Here is a 16,689-nt window from a genome sequence, read left to right on the forward strand (position 1 = left end):
TTTGTTGCCCAGGACCAGAATGGACTTCTGGAAGCGGCATCCACACAGAGAACCAGTTGTTCACATATTTGAATCCCATCACTGACTCAGTTTTTTATTTTTATTTTAATTCCATTTATATCCCGCCCTTCTCCGAAGACTCAGGGCGGCTTACAAGCTTAGCAGTAGCCTTCATTCTATGTATATGCCTGCTTATTAGGGCTCTCACACACACCCCAAGCGGCATTATTACAAAGTCAGCTTAATTGCCCCCAACAATCTGGGTCCTCATTTTACCTACCTCGGAAGGATGGAAGGCTGAGTCAACCTTGAGCCTGGTGGGATGCGAACCTGCACTAATTGCAGGCAGCTGGTGTTACTTAAGGAGGCATTAGCCCACTGCTCCACCAAGGCTCTTGCTGCATGAGTCAGTGGCAACTGACTAAATGGTCGGTGATCAGATCACCAAGGAGAAAAGCTATGTGATTTGATGGCATATAATTGAGCAATCACTTTCAGGTTTACTGTAATCTTCAATTTTTGTAAATTGGTACTGTAATCCTGTTGAAAGAAAAAAAACAACAAACCCAGTTGGCCTATTTAACTATCTGAAACTGCTCTACAACAATACATTTGCTCAAGCAGTAAAGAATGAAAGAAAAGAAAGCCATGGAAGATTTTTTTCCCCCTGTTGTTTTAAAGCAACGTAGTAGATTACCGATCCTCAAATTTGGCCACCGGAAGAACAATTTAAGGACAAAAGTATTCAAAACGGAGTCACCTAACGATAATGGCAGTACTATGTCATCTCTGCCAAGCAGAATTCGGAAAATGCATCCAGCAACAAAATCCATGCCGCAATAAGCGCCACCTGAGAAAGGGCTTGAAAAAGTCTGCGAAACCCACGTTTCAACTTTCTAAAGCAGGGGTAGGCAACCTCGGCTCTTTTATGACTCATGGACTTCAACTCCCAGAATTCCTGAGCCAGCCAGGCTGGCTCAGGAATTCTGGGAGTTGAAGTCCATGAGTCATAAAAGAGCCGAGGTTGCCTACCCCTGTTCTAAAGCAAACGGATGCGCGCTCCCGCGGCTCTGGCGAACCCGAGGCCATCTGTTTGCCGAAGGAAACCTGCTCCCTCTAGCGGCTAAGAGAGGAAGCAACGGAGGCGCGCCGAGAGACCTTCCCAACCTCCGAAAGCGAAACGGGCCGCCAGAGCCTTTAGCTTGGGACGTGAGTCGGGTGCCCTTTCGGAGCATGCGCAAGGAGGCCGCGTTAGTTTGATCCTTTCGGCTTGCCGTCGGTGGAAGAGACGAGGGCGCAGCCGTTGAGGAGTCGGCGGAAGCCATGGCGGCTGCGGAAGGGGTGCCCGACGCCTTCGAGGCTATTGTCATGGCAGAAACGAGGTAGGGCCTGTTCCTCACGTGGGCGCCGCCGCTTCCCGACGAGGAACTTTTCCCCCTTTCGTTTTGGCTCTGAACGGAATGGCAAAGGCGGGTCTCTGGCCGCGGAGAAGGCCAGAAGGCCCAACGGGGCCGAGTAACGGCGTCCTCCCATCAACGGCGTCCTCTGCTTTTAATGTATCCCCCGCAGAAAGCGGGAGAAATTCGTTGCTGAGGCTACGCGGAACGAAGGTTTTCCTGCCAAGTGGCTCCTCCGGTACGATTCCGTATGGTGAATGGTCGCTTTAGAACAGGGGTCTTCAAACTTGGCCCTTTTATGACTTGTGGACCTCAACTCCCAGAATTCCTAAGCCAGTGTGCCTGGCTGAGGAATTCTGGGAGTTGAAGTTCACAAGTCATAAAAGGGCCAAGTTTGAAGACCCCTGCTTTAGAAAGAGGGCGGAGAAGAGCAACAAAGATGATTAGGGGACTGGAGGCTAAAACCTATAGGGAACGGTTGCTGGAATTGGGTATGTCTAGTTTAAGGAAGAGAAGGACGAGGGGTGACATGATAGCAGTGTTCCAATATCTCAGGGGCTGCCACAAAGAAGAGGAAGTCGAGCTATTCTCCAGAGCGCCCGAAGGCAGGGCAAGAAGGAATGGATGGAAACTAGTCAAGGAGAGAAGCAACCTAGAACTAAGGAGAAACTTCCTGACAGTTAGAACAATTAACCAGTGGAACAACCTGCCTCCAGAGGTGGTGAATGCTCCAACACTGGAAGTTTTTAAGAAGAGACTGGCCAGCCATTTGTCTGAAATGGTATAGGGTTTCCTGCCTGAGCAGGGGGTTGGACTAGATGACCTCCAAGGTCCCTTCCACCTCTATTATTCTGTTAACTATTCTGTTAAGTTTTCTCTTGGATCTCTTGCTTTAAAATATCCTCTGCTGCTCGAAGGTTGCAAAATTCCAAGTTCCAGCAGCATTAACTAGCAAGGCCATAGACTCTCCATTCTTGTCAAACAGCACAATCAACCTGTAGAGGTTTTGCACCAACTCAGACTTGCGCAGAGCCTTAGTCAGTCTCTAGGCAGAATGTTCCATTTCTGCCCTCGGAAGAAATCTGCGATTAGACTGTTTTATGCTGCTCTACTCCTACTAAAAAGGTTCCTATGACTGGATTTACCCCTGCATGATAGAACTTCCAATTTATTTCTCTTCATCTGGTTTTGGCAGAGATGTGAAGATAGGGAACAGTTTATATGCCAATTTTATTCATACTGAACATGGAGTTAAAAAAAACCCTTGGATGAGAATTTGGCTCCGCAGTTCAAGCCCATATTCTGGAAAAAAAGCATGCCTTAGGTCATCTAATCGATTACCCTTCCTGCTTTCCTTAAACTGTAAAAATGAGTTGGCTCACAGGGATAGTGCTGGCTAATGAAACTGATAATTCTTATAGGTTTTCTCAGGGTGGTGGCTTCAGCCCATCTCCAAGTCTTCTTTGTCATGCTGGTCAATTAAGGCAGAGGTTGAAGTTCAACAATGGAATAGGGTTGATATTTTATTACCTAGTAATCTCTTTATTCCCCAGGGTTCATAATAACTGTTTTGGTGCATCCTTATAGTCATGTGTTTTAATTTAAAGGAGATAGAAATATGTTTTGTACTGTATTTGTTTTACAGTTTTAACACTTGTTTTTTTTAAGGCAAATAGTTTTAACAGGTTGCCTTTTTTTGAAGTTAGGCATAAAATAGTCTGCAGCGATAGAATTATTGCAAGATATAATAGGATACATTACAGGTTCAGTAACATTGTGAGTACTATCCTAATCAGTTCAGTTTTGTTGAATGGCAAAAGCCATAATTAAGTTACATGCTAGAAAAATAAAAATACATTTCATTCTATTACAGAGACCAATCATATTGCTGAGGTTTTCATACAACTGCTTTAAAATTATAGTCCATAGAACTTCAATGTTGCTGTAAATTTTTTAGAATATTGAAAATTATTAAAGCAATCCTGTTTTACTGTAGATTACAAATGGAATGAGATAAATATTTTACATTAATGGAATTCATTTTTGTACAACTTATTGAAAGAAGCTCAAGAGAAGAGAACATTTGCTGCTGTAATTTATGAAAGTCCAGTTTTAAATTCTTATGAATGTACAATATGTAGTTGTATTGTAATAGAACACAATAAAATAAATACTGCAATTCTAAGTATGGTTAAGATGCCAAACTAGAAACTGGGAGATCATGAGTTCTAGTCCCACTTTAGCTGTGAAAGGTAGCTGGGTGACCTTGAGCTAGTCACCACTCTGAACAGGACTCGGAAAGTTTTTGTGAGGAAAATAGGAGGAGGAAGGTATATTGGATATGTTTGCTTCCTTGAGTTTTTCTGTAGAATAAAAAAGATTAATCAGAGATAAACCTTTATAGAATTCAATCACACATCCAAGCAAGTATGTATGCCATACTTTATATGGGATTACAAGCTAAATGAATTTACGTTCAAACAATGTATTATATAACAATTGCTTAAATCCTTTTGAAGTTAATTGGAATGTACTGGATTATGTGGAATAAACATGCATGACAGTTAAAGGAAAGGATACATTTATCTAGATTTATATGCTTATATGACTTGCTCTTTCAAAATCTTTTAACAGATTTCATGGTGAAGGCTATCAAGATGGTTATGCTGAAGGAGCCCATGCTGGTGTTGTGGAAGGAAGGCAATATGGAATACAGCAGGGTGCCAGCATTGGCTCAGAAGTATGTTTTAAAAGCTACATTTTTTGATTTAAAAAGCAGTATTCTCTTCAGTATGTATAGGCTGAAACTCTTAAGTGAACTTTGTAGTTTTTATAGCTCTGTAACTATAAACATATGAGAAATAATGTTAGTGGTTTTAAAACAAAATAAAATAATCACTTCTCAAATTTACAGATAGGGTCATACCTTGGTTTTGCAGTGACGTGGCAACAGTTGCTTCAGAAAACATCAGCTGAAAAGTGCAGGTAAATTTGGGAGGAGGGGAACCATTGTTACCGACTGGGTTGGATCAAAATTCTGCATCTTGAATATGGAACAGCTTCTTACTGTCAAGTTATCTGATCCAGTGGGGAATTCTCATGAGAAGAATGCTGATTTGGGAGAAAGAGATTTTTGTCATTTTTCCTGCTCTGCTGGAAATTTGTTCTGGAGGATTAAGCAGTTGCTGTCATTATAAAATATTAGAATTGGTAGTAGAGGAAAAAAAGAAAATCAGTAAAACACTCCCACACCTTTTTTTCCTTTCTGTCAGTGGCAGCATTCTCAATGGATCTCTGTTCAATATATTATTGTTGATGGACATTTTGTATTCACATGCTTTTCTCATGGACTTAGTTAATTTCCAAAAAACGAACTGCTTTCCCTTTGAGTTAAAAAAAGAGCTTAGCATGGTAAGGAAGAAAATATTGCAAGAGCAAATGAGGAAATTGGTGTCAACCTAAAATATACATTTAAAGTACCTGGTGAAATTAGATTGGATATATGTGTGTGTGTGGTGATGGAATTACATTAATTGAAATAGTGTATCAGCAATTCTACAGGATGTTAATAATTGGATATGACTTCAGTGGTGTGCCAGCAAAAATATGCAGAAACATAATAGCTTTTAGTTTTTAGATGCTTTCAAGTGCAACAACCTGTGGTGTTTACTGGAACTGACATTGTTGTCAGTCTTACTGGATGTAGCTGTTTAAAGTTACCACACTTTTCATTTTGATGTAGCTGTGTAATAATAATATAGAAATTTATCAAATGTATATGCTGCCCAACTCGTAATAACTTTGGGTGGTTTACAATTGTTAAAACAGTTAAAAAAACACGGAACAGTGCAAAAAATATGAACGTAGTAAAGAACAAAGTCCTGATAAGTGGCAATGTTTAATTGATTGAAACTGGAGCATGGGAACCCTGCCAGATTGAACCAGTTGGTGAAATAGTGTAGCAGGCAGGAGATCCCTCAAGTAACCTGATCCTATGCCATGTAGTGCTTTATAGGTAGCACCCTGTACCTTGAATCTCACCTGGAAGCAAACTGGCAACCAGTGCAGCTTGTGAAGATCTGTTACATGGACATACTGAGGCATGCCTATCGCTACCTGTGCTACTGTATTGTGGACCAGGTAGCTTTTCAGGGTAGCCCCTACTTAGAACACGTTGCAGTAATCAAGCTGTGACGTGACAGTGCTTAATTGTGTGTCTGAAGGGCCCCAGGGGCTAGGAAGGGGTATTTATTTATTTATTATTTAAATTTATATACCACCCTATTCCCGTAGGACTCAGGGCGGTTTACAGGGAAAATTAAAATACATAACATACAAAATTAAAATCAGTTAAAACTGATTAAATTACAGTCCCTGAAGTTAAACTAAAACCCAATTAAATTAAATTAGTTAAAACCCCTCAGTCTGGGCCAGACAGCTCGAAGAACCAGGTTTTCAAGTCCTGGCGAAATGAGCGAAGGTCGGGGGCAGTCCTGAGTTCCGTGGGAAGTTGGTTCCATAGGGCCGGCGCGCCCACAGAGAACGCCCTTCCCCTGGGAATAACCCGCCGGCATTCCTTAACCGTCGGTACCCTGAGGAGGCCCTCCCTGTGGGAGCGCACGGGACGATGGGAAGGTGTTCCCTTAGATAATCTGGACCCAAGCCATTTAGAGCTTTATAGGTCATTACCAGCACCTTGAATCTCACCTGGAGGGCAACCGGAAGCCAATGCAGCTCACGGAGAAGAGGTGTTACACGGGAGTATCGGGAAACTCCCATAGTGGATACAGTAGCTGAACCTGGGTAAAAGCCTTTCTGGTTACAGCTGCCACATCTCACTGAGTAGGTGAGTCCAGGAGACAGCCCCCCCCAATTGTGCACAATCCTTGAATGGGGAAGAGCAACCCGATCCAAGATCGAAGTGAATACCCCCAGATCTAGGAAGTAAGAACATCTACTGCCTCCAGACACTGGGTCAGAACCTCAACACCTTCACTTGGCTGCCTCAGAATCAAAATATATAATGTATAAAATATATAATAGAGTATCATCAAAGTACTGATGATATCGAAACCCAAACTGATGGCTCACCTCAACCAGAGGTCTCATGTAAATGTTGAAAAGGAGGGGAGAGAAAATAGAACCTGAGGTATTCTACAAATGAGAGACCTAGGGAACAATCTCTTACCACCACATAACATCGACTGGAAGAAATTCACCGTAAAATGGTGTCCCCAATGCCCCCAACCCACGGAGCTGGCTTAGGAGGACACTGGTTGATGCTATCAAAAGCTACCAAGAGGTCAAGGACCATAAGGGTGACCAAAGCTGTCTCAGTACTAAATCCCAGCCTGAAACCTGAATGGAATGTGTGTAGATAATCCATTTCCTCCAGATAATCCATTTCTTAGCTGCAGACTGCCTACCTTTTGAGCAATCTTCCCCAAGGAAGGAAGGAAGGTTGGAGACTGGTCAATAGTTATTGAAAACCATTGATCCATGGATAGCCTCTTGAGAAGGGGACACACCACTGCCTCTTCCAAGGCTGGGGATACCATTCCCTTCATCAAGAAAGTTGACACTACTGCATGGACCCAAAGGCAGATCACTTTCCTGGCTGCTTTCATAACCTATGCAGGAAGTAGTGGCTGAGTTGATTTATTTTCTCAGGATTCACCATCTCAAACACATCTTGGATCATAACCATTAGATTGCATCCCATTTACTGCAGCCTGTAGCACACTGGAAGTGTCTTGGAACTGGAGAACTATTCAGATCATGTGAATTTAGTTTCCATTTCCTCTTTTTGTTAAAAGAGGTGATTTTTAATTGGCAAGAATCTTACTACACATCTGAGAGAGATCAAATGTAGAAGAATATCTATGCTTTATTATTTGGAATTTGTCATTTTCAGTTGTGTGTATGGGGAGGTTGGTTTAAGTTCTACTTCATTTTTCTCAAAATAAAGTCTTAATGCTTTATAAAGTTATCTTAAGAGAATGAAACTCCATTCATAGGCAGATTTTTCTAAAATTGTTCACTCATATAATGAAATGCTACAAAACAAAGGGACATTTTCTAGTGACTCCCATTACCTGGTGACAATGTTGCCTAGAAGATGTGGATTTGGAGAAGGATTGATACAGTGTTGACAGGGAACAAATGAATTATCACTGGTGGTGGTATGTGTCTATATCACCTGCTGCTCTATTAATGGATATAAAGGAAACAGTTGGAATTGATCCATAATTCTAAATAGTTTGAGTGTTTATAATTTGTCTTTATAGACACCATTGATTCTAAATACTGTAATGTCAGTGCATTATTTGAGCCTCTATTATAATAATTAATTACAATTTTATTAATGATAGTGAACAATAGTCTTGGTTTTCTGAATTACCCATCTTGTCAGTGTGATGTTAGAATGAACAGAAGTAGTAAAATACATTAAAATAGGGCTGTATGTAGATGGACTTTGAAAATAACAGTGTGTGACATTGTTATATCAATTTTGTTTCAGTAAAAAAATAAGAGTCCTGGAGCTGTTAATAGAGATGATTCAAAACTTTCCTTTGGAAGATCCAGTTTATGACAAACTTCATGATGACTTGGAGAAAATTAGGGGACGTTTTAAACAAGTATGTGCCCAATTTCATTGTTGGAATACAAACTGTACTCAGCATGTGTTCAAAAAGAATAACATCATTGTAATGGAACATAATGGGAACAGAGAAGGGTGATATTTAATCTTTAAAGTATTAACATTTCTAAACTTCTTTTCTTTTTAGATTTGCTCATTATTGCATATTCCATCTGATTTAAGACTTGGTTCTGAGACAATTTCATTTTCATTTTGAAAGCAACATAAAAAGAAAATTGCTGTTGGATATAAAAAGTGGTTGCATCTCACACAGAGTGATCATCTTTTCTTTTCTATCCACTGAGCGGAAAACTACAAGGATAAAGCTGATTTTATTCTACTTGAATTGTATCACTGTATCATTGTTTCAGTTTGCACATTCAAGCCCAACTATGGCTTCAGCCTGTTGGTTAACATACTTGCTCCAGAAATTAATGTTACACATTATTAGAGAAGAAAATTGGTCTATTGAACATCAGCTAAATAGTGTTATTTATTTTTTTCTTCTGTTCAATTGCATCCAATTCTTGGAGATGGGCTGAAAAAGTCCCGGCAGTTTTCTTAGCAAGAATTTTTCAGAAGTGATTTGCTCATGCCTACTTCCTAGGGCTGAGAAAAGTGACTGGCTTAAGGTCATCCAGTTGGCTTCGTGCCCAAGGTGGGACTAGAACTCATGGCCTGAAGCCTTAACCATTATACCAATCCGACTCATTAATGACCTATTGCCACCGTTTATATGGAAAAGATGACTGCAACTAGTCCTCAACTTATGATCACAATTCGGACTGGATCTTCTGTCACTAAGTTGATATTTTTTTAAGTGATAAACATCCCATTTTATGATCTTTTTTGCTGGAGTCAGTAAATCAATAGTTAAGTGAATCCATCTTTCCCCATTGAGTTTGCTTATTGGAAGTCGACTGGAAAGATGGCATTCTGTAGGAAGTGAGTAAATACATATTTCACTATATTAGTGCAGAACCCATAAATTTGAAACATGTTATCAGTATGTCTGTATTTTTACAAGTGTATCTCAGATGGGATGTGTGTTTTATTTGTTAATTAATTTTGGAGGCTCCCAGATAAACTGAATTTTGGTCAGTAGCTTTCTTTTTAGGAACAGTAGTAATCACCATCGTTCTAAAAATGCTAAGATAAATTTTGTAAATAAACTTTTCTTTGGAAGAAATACAGATGAGGACCTGTAGAGAATTTTGTAGTTTGCAGAAAGGGCCATCAAAAGCCAATCTGGCACTCTCCTTCTGCGCATTTTATAAATAATTTTAATAGACAAGGTAAAATTCATTTGGCTTGTGGGCATGTTTTGTTATGTCCTGTTTCCCTCTTTTATTATTTTCCTGTCCTTTGGTAGTTTAGAGGAAATAAGTGGCAAAATTAACTCTGCCAGTCCAAAAACAGGCTGCTGTGTGAATTCTTTTCTTTTATGCCATCCCTTCAAATTGCACAAGGAACAGTATATTTATGTATTTATTCATTTTTAAAGCATGCATGCTGCATCTCAGGCCCAGGTCTTCCTGGGATGGTTTACAATGCATAGAGACACCATATGAGAATAATATTTAAAATACAGTACTACAATCAGTGCAGTAGTAAAGTGGGAAGACTTCCAATGCAGCATATATTTTCCAAATCCTGCAGCTAAAAGCTCTTTTGCCTGGCACTGAAAACAAAAAAAGGCAGATGAAGGGGACCAGGGTTAAAATTTTGTTTTGAAGTGACGACGTTTTCCTTCTTGCTTTAGAGCCCAAAGATCGACTAAGCTGCTGTCTTCAATATGCTGTACTTGCTTTTTAAATTAAAAAAAAAACACTTTAGTGTATTTATTGTTGCTTGTGAACAACATTATAGTAACTAAATCATGGGGGATGCAAGACTTCCACTCCTTGCACTGCATTGCTGTGTTGGTTGTATTTTGCTGCTCTGGACTGAGAAGGATGACAAGAAAAGTGAATTGTGTTAAAATCCTACTAGGTAGGATTTTGCTGTACCTGTGATTAAGATTAACTTTAAATTATTGAAATGTTAGAAAATACTGATTAGGGCCACCTAGTGGGGAAAAATAATTATATCAGCTTTAAAATTCCAATGTTTTCATTAGAAATGGTAAACAGTTTTAACTAAATTGGCTTTAGGAAGAAAGTTTTTGTTTTAAAAAATCGAAGTGCAATAACTGAGACAGTATTTGCTGAAACAGCTTTGTATATTCAATGGTAAATCTGATGCTTTACCCGTAACTGAAATTATATTTATAATTGTACTCTGTTAGTATTATCTGTTGTATTGATTATAAGATTGGCCAAATTTTAGCCTGCTGTGCGTTAAATTCTGATATTTGTAGTAAATTATTTTTTTCTTCAAAGTGATTCCTGTGGTAATTCAGTCTGTTACTTAAAGTGGCCATTTTCAAAAACATTGATAATATTTTTACTTCAGAGAAAAAGAAAATTAATTAAAACACTAATATGGAAACATAAAAGAAAATCCTGTGAAGAGAACCCTTAGTCATATACCTTTGTAACGAGTCTAGAAAAGCAGTTGGTAATATGGTTGATTTGCAATCAAAATGTGTGCTTTTCAAGAGTTCTTTTTAATCTTCCAGAAACACTTTTGGATAATACAAGGAGGAAGCAAATAGTTCTTTGTTCAAATACTGTGATAAGATAAGTTTGTAACACCGGAAGAAATTCATTTTGAAGGTGTCATTTTTTAAAATATGTGTTTTTTCACATTTTTTAAAATATAATCAACAGTAACTAGTTAAATTATAACACATAATCAGATGTGGGTTTCTAAAGTTAGTAACTTAGGTTTATATATCAAATTACCTACTATTAAATACCAAAACCTAATTATTTTTTTAAAAAGCTAAAACTTTTTAAAAAAAGTTTAAAAAAACTGTTACATTCAGTGTAAGTAGCTCATTTTGGTGGAAAGGAGAAAAATTAGTAACAAAACCAGCTGCAAAAATTGTTTAGAAAAGGTGTTGGTTGCCTTATATGAACTTGATTTATACAACAGATTAATCTCAGTTTGAAAGGTGTCTGAACCGAAGATCCATAAATGCTTTTATATCCGCCCCATTGTTCTTCATGTTACCAAATTAAATATACACTATGCCAAGTGCATAATGTCTTTTTCCAGGCGGCACTTTTAAGGTAAAGATTTAATTATATCAAAGACTGTACAGGGAGTAACACAACCCAGATCATTAACATGTATAAGAAATTACTCCCTTGTTTAAGAATTTGCAATAATGTTTGACACAGACAAAAATGACCCTTCTGCTTTGATCCTAAATAGTGTATTGCCTTTTGTTTTCCTGTCTACTATGCAGTACATTCAGCCAAATAGCTGTTTTAATAATTAAGGGAAAATGTTTGAGTATTTATTGAGATTTAGAATAAAAACTTTTTTAAAACATAAATGTGATGCTTTGCTTGATTTGGTGTACCACAGCTCATTTTGCATTGAATTTATTGTGTTTCTTCTCTGCCCAATACCTGAAGCCTTTCAAATAGATTGTCAGAATATTTATAAAAGACAGTGAATACATAAATAGTATGAGAAAAATATAAAACATTTCACTGAACAGTAGGCAGTCAGACTTTTTTCAGACTGTAGAAAAGCCACTCAAAAAGTAATGTTTTCATTTAGCCTTTCCTGAAGAAAGCATTTCATAAACAGGACTCATAAGGACCGGGGTAAAGAAATAAGGGAGAAGGCTTTGCTTAAGATTTTCTAGCTTGCTACCAAAGTCCTTTAATGTCGGGACCAATATCTCAAAGAGGATCTGTAAGTTAATTGACTGCTAGCAAAGGACTGACAGAATGGCTGTATCACTTATTTCTAGTTAATAAACATGCAGTTTTATTTAAATTAAGTTTCCAAACTATCTTCTCGTACATATCCCAAGGCCGCAAAGGAGAGGTTACTGATAGAAGTGATTGCACGATGGCAGACTTCAAAAGAGGGAGTATTGGTAAATCAATCTGTTGATACAGTTAGCTTTTTCCAATCTATGTCCTTATGATCTGTTGGACTGCAGTTCCCATATGTACTGGAGGAGATGTTCCATTATCAGTATAGCTATTGACATGAAAGGAATATAAGATACCTAGGGAACATTGTGGTGGGATTCATGCAAATTAATACCGTACATTGTTCTTTCTAGTATTTTCAATCTTCTTTCTTTGACTTTCTGCCCCAACCCACCTAACAAAATGGAAGAGGGAGAAAGTAATTACATTTATGCAATCTTTATTTTACCTAGCATAGAAACCATTTTCACTACTATGATTCATCTTGTCCTTTTCTGCACCTTTTCTAGGTTGTTTAAACTGGGGGCCTTAAATAAATATACATAACATTCCAGCAGGAGTCAGGAGTGGTCAGATTCAGAGCCTGCATCTGTATAGGCAGGACACTTCTGGCAATGTTCTTTTTTTATTATTTTCCTCCTGAATTTGCCTTTTTTCTCAGCAATTACAATCTGGATAGTTTTCATGGAGCTATCAGTTATAATCCCAAAACTCTCTTGATCCATCACTATTTAGGCCTCAGGAAGCACACCTGAATTCAAATGGCTTCTCATCCTGATAGTATTCCTGAAGTTCTTAAAGAATGTCCTCCCAGGCTTTGTAGTAGGTTGGATGGAATCCCTTGTTTGGATGCGTTTGTTGTACATTTTGATATTAATGTTCCAGATTTGCCCTTTTATTCATTTCTCTTTGTGTGTTTTGCATTTATCTTGTTATTTATTTGTTTGTTTATTGTACAGTATTTGTTTTTTTATATTGTAAACTGCCCCGATTTGGTCCGAATTTGGCCAGTGTCAAACTTGAATTTATTCATTCGTTAGAGATCTTCAGCAAACCCAGCCACCTCATTGTTTATCTCAATTGCAGATAATTTATGAATACTGTAAACTTTTAAAAAAATCATTAATCCCAGCAATGCCCTGATGCTTCAGTTTGCACAAATTGACTACTCCTCCACCTAGTCTTTGTAATTAAATTAGCTTAATGACTGATTTTCTTCTCAAACCCCAGGACTTCTAGGTCTACTCATGAGTCTCGCACATACCTTGGTGAAAAGCCCTTTGTAAACCCAATACAATTGATCTTGTAGATAATCATCTGAATCTATGTTTGGTGACATTCTTGAAGAGTTAGTGAGACTGAAAATATCTATGAAAGATACAATTTCCTATTAATTTTTTCATTAAGGCAACAGTCTAGAATCCCGGAGTTCTAGTTCTGTGTTAGGCATGAAAGATGGCTGGGTGATTTTGGGCCAGTCTCTCTCAGCCCAACTCACAGGGTTACTGTTGTGGGGAAAATAGGAGGAAAGAGTATTAGGTATGTTTGTTGCCTTGAATTATTTATAAAAATTAATAAAGGTAGGATTAAAAAAAATTAAACCCTGGTTTCATCACGTTCCATGTGCCTTAAATATAAACCTATTTTAATGTCTCTGGGAAACAATAGCTAGAACCTTGTCCTAACAACACCAAATATTCTCTTCCCTCCAGTAAAACAAAATTTTGATTCTCAATCAAGTAACACCAAATGAAACAATGATAGTTGCATTGGGTCTTCCTGTTTTTAAGAATATTAATGAATGCAATGTATGATGCTTAAAAATGTGCTCTTTTAATAGTTCTACAAAATGGGAAAATTTGACTGGTTTTTCCTTGCGTTTGAAACACAGATGCTTTTCAGAAATATGTGAAAGATAAATGAAGTTTATAATTCAGGAGCTAGGGTCTAATCAATATTGCATGGAATCTTTTTTGAATGTGAATCAGCAGGTCTTTAATTTTTTTAGTTGGTGCTATTGTTCCAACAGCAAGCTTTACTGCTATTGTCCAGTGTTTGTCCAGCTCACGTTTACTGGACTGTGGGAACGGATTAGGGTTTCATGGTTTCTTCCCCCTTCTTGCATAAATGCTTGATCAAAGACATTCCTTGGATGACAAAACACTGTATACTGTGTCACACAGTCCTGACCAGACTGCATGAACAGTAGCTTAAAAACACATGCCCACATTGTTCTCTAACAAGCTATTTCTTTTTTCTTTTTAAAAAAAGGACAACAAATTTAGATTTAGGCACACTTAAAAAATAAAGACTTAATGTACTATTTTCTATGCATACATCTATATTTTTCATCTGTTGTCTTACAAATCTGATTATTGTTTCTACAAATGCAACTCCACACAGTAAAATCAAAATAGAAATAGTGAATGATTATTAATATATACAGTCAAGTATTAAATATGATAAAAAAATTACCCTGATTTCATTTCAATGATTCTGAAGCAGCTTGCAACAGAATATAGCATTTAAATGCAAAATACTTAACATGTGTCTGGTTGGAAAAGGGGCAAAAAATATATATGCTAGGATGGGAATTGGGAGTAATATTAAAATCCCTCTCTGGTGTTATCCTCACAGCCTATAGGAAATGTGGAGAAAAATGCCTTCTAATGCCTAGGAACATTTCTGCTGACCATTATTGGATATAATTGTTACTAAAGCATTTTCCTTCAGTTTTCTGCCCTATGATTGTTAGATTTGTTCAGTCTTTTGGTTGTTTCCAAAACCCTAACTTGAGGAGCTCCATTTAACCAGGATTGTCTATCAGTAACTTTGAATTCTAAGCACATGTTGGTATTGTTGGTTATAGCACTTATCCATCTTGTTTTCCGTTGGCCTCTTTAATTTTTTTCCAGACATCAGTGTCTTCTTAAATGACTATAGTATTTGCACTAGGTGTCCAAAAGCTTTCTTCTTTTTTTAATAATATATTTTATTAACTTTTTAACATGGTCACCTTAATATTCGGTAAACAGTGTGTTGTCTGGGTTTACATTTAAAAAACATTCATTAACTATTGGTTTCTATAATCTATAATCCATATAATAGCTTTACTTGATTTCCTCTTCTTCCCACGTTCTCTTTTACCAACCTTACATTAATACAATTCTTACTGTTTTGATAGATAACAATTGAGTTTAAATTTTTTCCTAATATTTCCACAAATAATAATCACATTAATATATTTCTTTACTGGGACTTCCGGTGGCGGCGCGGCGCCGGAGACAGCCCTTTCGGGCTGCCCGCGGCTCAGCTGTGTTATTTCCACCCGAAACAGCGCTGATCAGCTGTTCGGGTGGATTTGAAGCCCCCTCCTCGGGAGAAGAGGAGGGGGTGAGCCCCCAGGTAGGGGTTGAGTTCTCCGGGGCCGCCTGAGCTTAAAGCTTGGGCAGCTGAAGGATCGAACTCCCCCGTAGCCTGGGTTGCTCCCAGCTGGTCAGCGTCTCTGCTCCGTGATTTCTGGAGCGGAGCCAGGCGTTTGCGACCACCCCTGCCAGAAGGAAAGACCATGGAATAAAAGGAGCAGGCAGAGCGGTACAGGAGGAAAAGGTGAAGAGGATTTTTATTGCTGCTTTCTAACTTAATGGATTTTATGAATTTAAAAGTGAAAGTGCGTAGTAAGTGAAAGTAAAGATGGCGGCTAAACCTCCTCCAAAAGCTCTTTGGAGTGCTGGAACTTCTCCGGTGCAACAGTCAGCATTGCAAGCGTTGCTTCTTCCTGATGTATTGACACCGAAGGATTTACAAGATGCTCTTGGAAAATATGCCCAGGTAATTCTGGAAGCAATGGGTGATAAATTTGCAAAGATGGAGGAGAAGTTGGAGAAATTGGAGGAGAGAATAGAAGAGAGGATGGAAGAGAAGTTCAGAGTGATGAAGGTAGACATTTTGTCTTCAGTGTATAGAGTGGCTGAATGTGTGGAAGATTTGGATATAAAAGTGGAAGATTTGACTCAAAAAAATGCCATATTAGAAGCAAAAGTACTGGAAAATGAAGATTTAAGAGACAAAATGGACAAAGAATTGAGTCTTGCTCAATATTACCAGATGCAGTACGCTGTTAGAATCAGAGGTTTAAAAGAGAATATTAAGGAAGATCTAAAGCAGCTGATTTCTGAGGCTTTGGAAGTAGTATTGAGTCAGCCAGCATCTGAAATAAAGGGAGGCATGGATAAAGTGTTTCGTGTGAATTCATGGATTGCCAGACAGAGAAAGCTACCTAGAGATGTGGTGGTTTATTTTGCAAAGAGGGAAATTAGAGATGAAGTTATTCAAGCTGCTTATGGTACTAAAGTCGTGATTGCTGATCAAGAAGTTTTGGTTCTAAAAGAAATTCCTCCAAAGATTTTAAGGAGAAGGAAGGATTTTACATTTTTAGTGCAAGAGCTCAAGCAACGAGATATAAGGTTCAGATGGGAGATTCCAGTTGGGTTGATGGTGATGCATGAAGGTAAAAGGTACCGTTTGGCTACTGTGATGCAGGCGCGTGATTTTTACAATAACGTTTTAAAAGCAACCCCACTATCACTTCTGGAAGCTGCAAAGGGATCTGGAGAAGGAGAACACCAAGAGGCTGAAGATGGACAGACAGAGGAGAATGGTGCTGGAGGAGATCAAGCTACAACTTCTTTGGATGATTCTAGAGAGCAGAGGGAGACGCGTGCTGCTTTAAAACGATCAAAAATAAATAAAAGAATAAGATCAGCAGAAGTCTATGGAATTTCCAAAATGTACTTACAGCCAAGTAGTGGGA

General features: G+C 38.3%; 1 protein-coding gene across 4 annotated transcripts in view; it reads left to right on the forward strand.

The window, feature by feature from the left end:
* Positions 1 to 1,289: 1,289 nt before the first annotated feature.
* The window catches only part of LTO1 (LTO1 maturation factor of ABCE1), an 89,913-nt gene continuing 74,513 nt past the window's right edge, over positions 1,290 to 16,689 (forward strand). The window contains exons 1-6 of one of the 4 annotated variants that reach the window (XM_081340464.1): positions 1,309 to 1,382; positions 1,570 to 1,635; positions 4,032 to 4,137; positions 4,312 to 4,382; positions 7,918 to 8,035; positions 8,186 to 10,417. In XM_081340464.1, the coding sequence (XP_081196590.1) occupies positions 1,324 to 1,382; positions 1,570 to 1,635; positions 4,032 to 4,137; positions 4,312 to 4,382; positions 7,918 to 8,035; positions 8,186 to 8,254 (489 nt within the window). In that variant the 5' untranslated portion in view covers positions 1,309 to 1,323 and the 3' untranslated portion in view covers positions 8,255 to 10,417. Of the gene's footprint in view, positions 1,383 to 1,569; positions 1,636 to 4,031; positions 4,138 to 4,311; positions 4,383 to 7,917; positions 8,036 to 8,185; positions 10,418 to 16,689 lie in introns of those variants that run through there. The other 3 variants (XM_081340467.1, XM_081340466.1, XM_081340465.1) reach the window with 3 other exon arrangements.

This window comes from Vipera berus, assembly GCF_964194415.1.
Source record: "Vipera berus genome assembly, chromosome: 1".
Taxonomy (NCBI): domain Eukaryota; kingdom Metazoa; phylum Chordata; class Lepidosauria; order Squamata; family Viperidae; genus Vipera; species Vipera berus.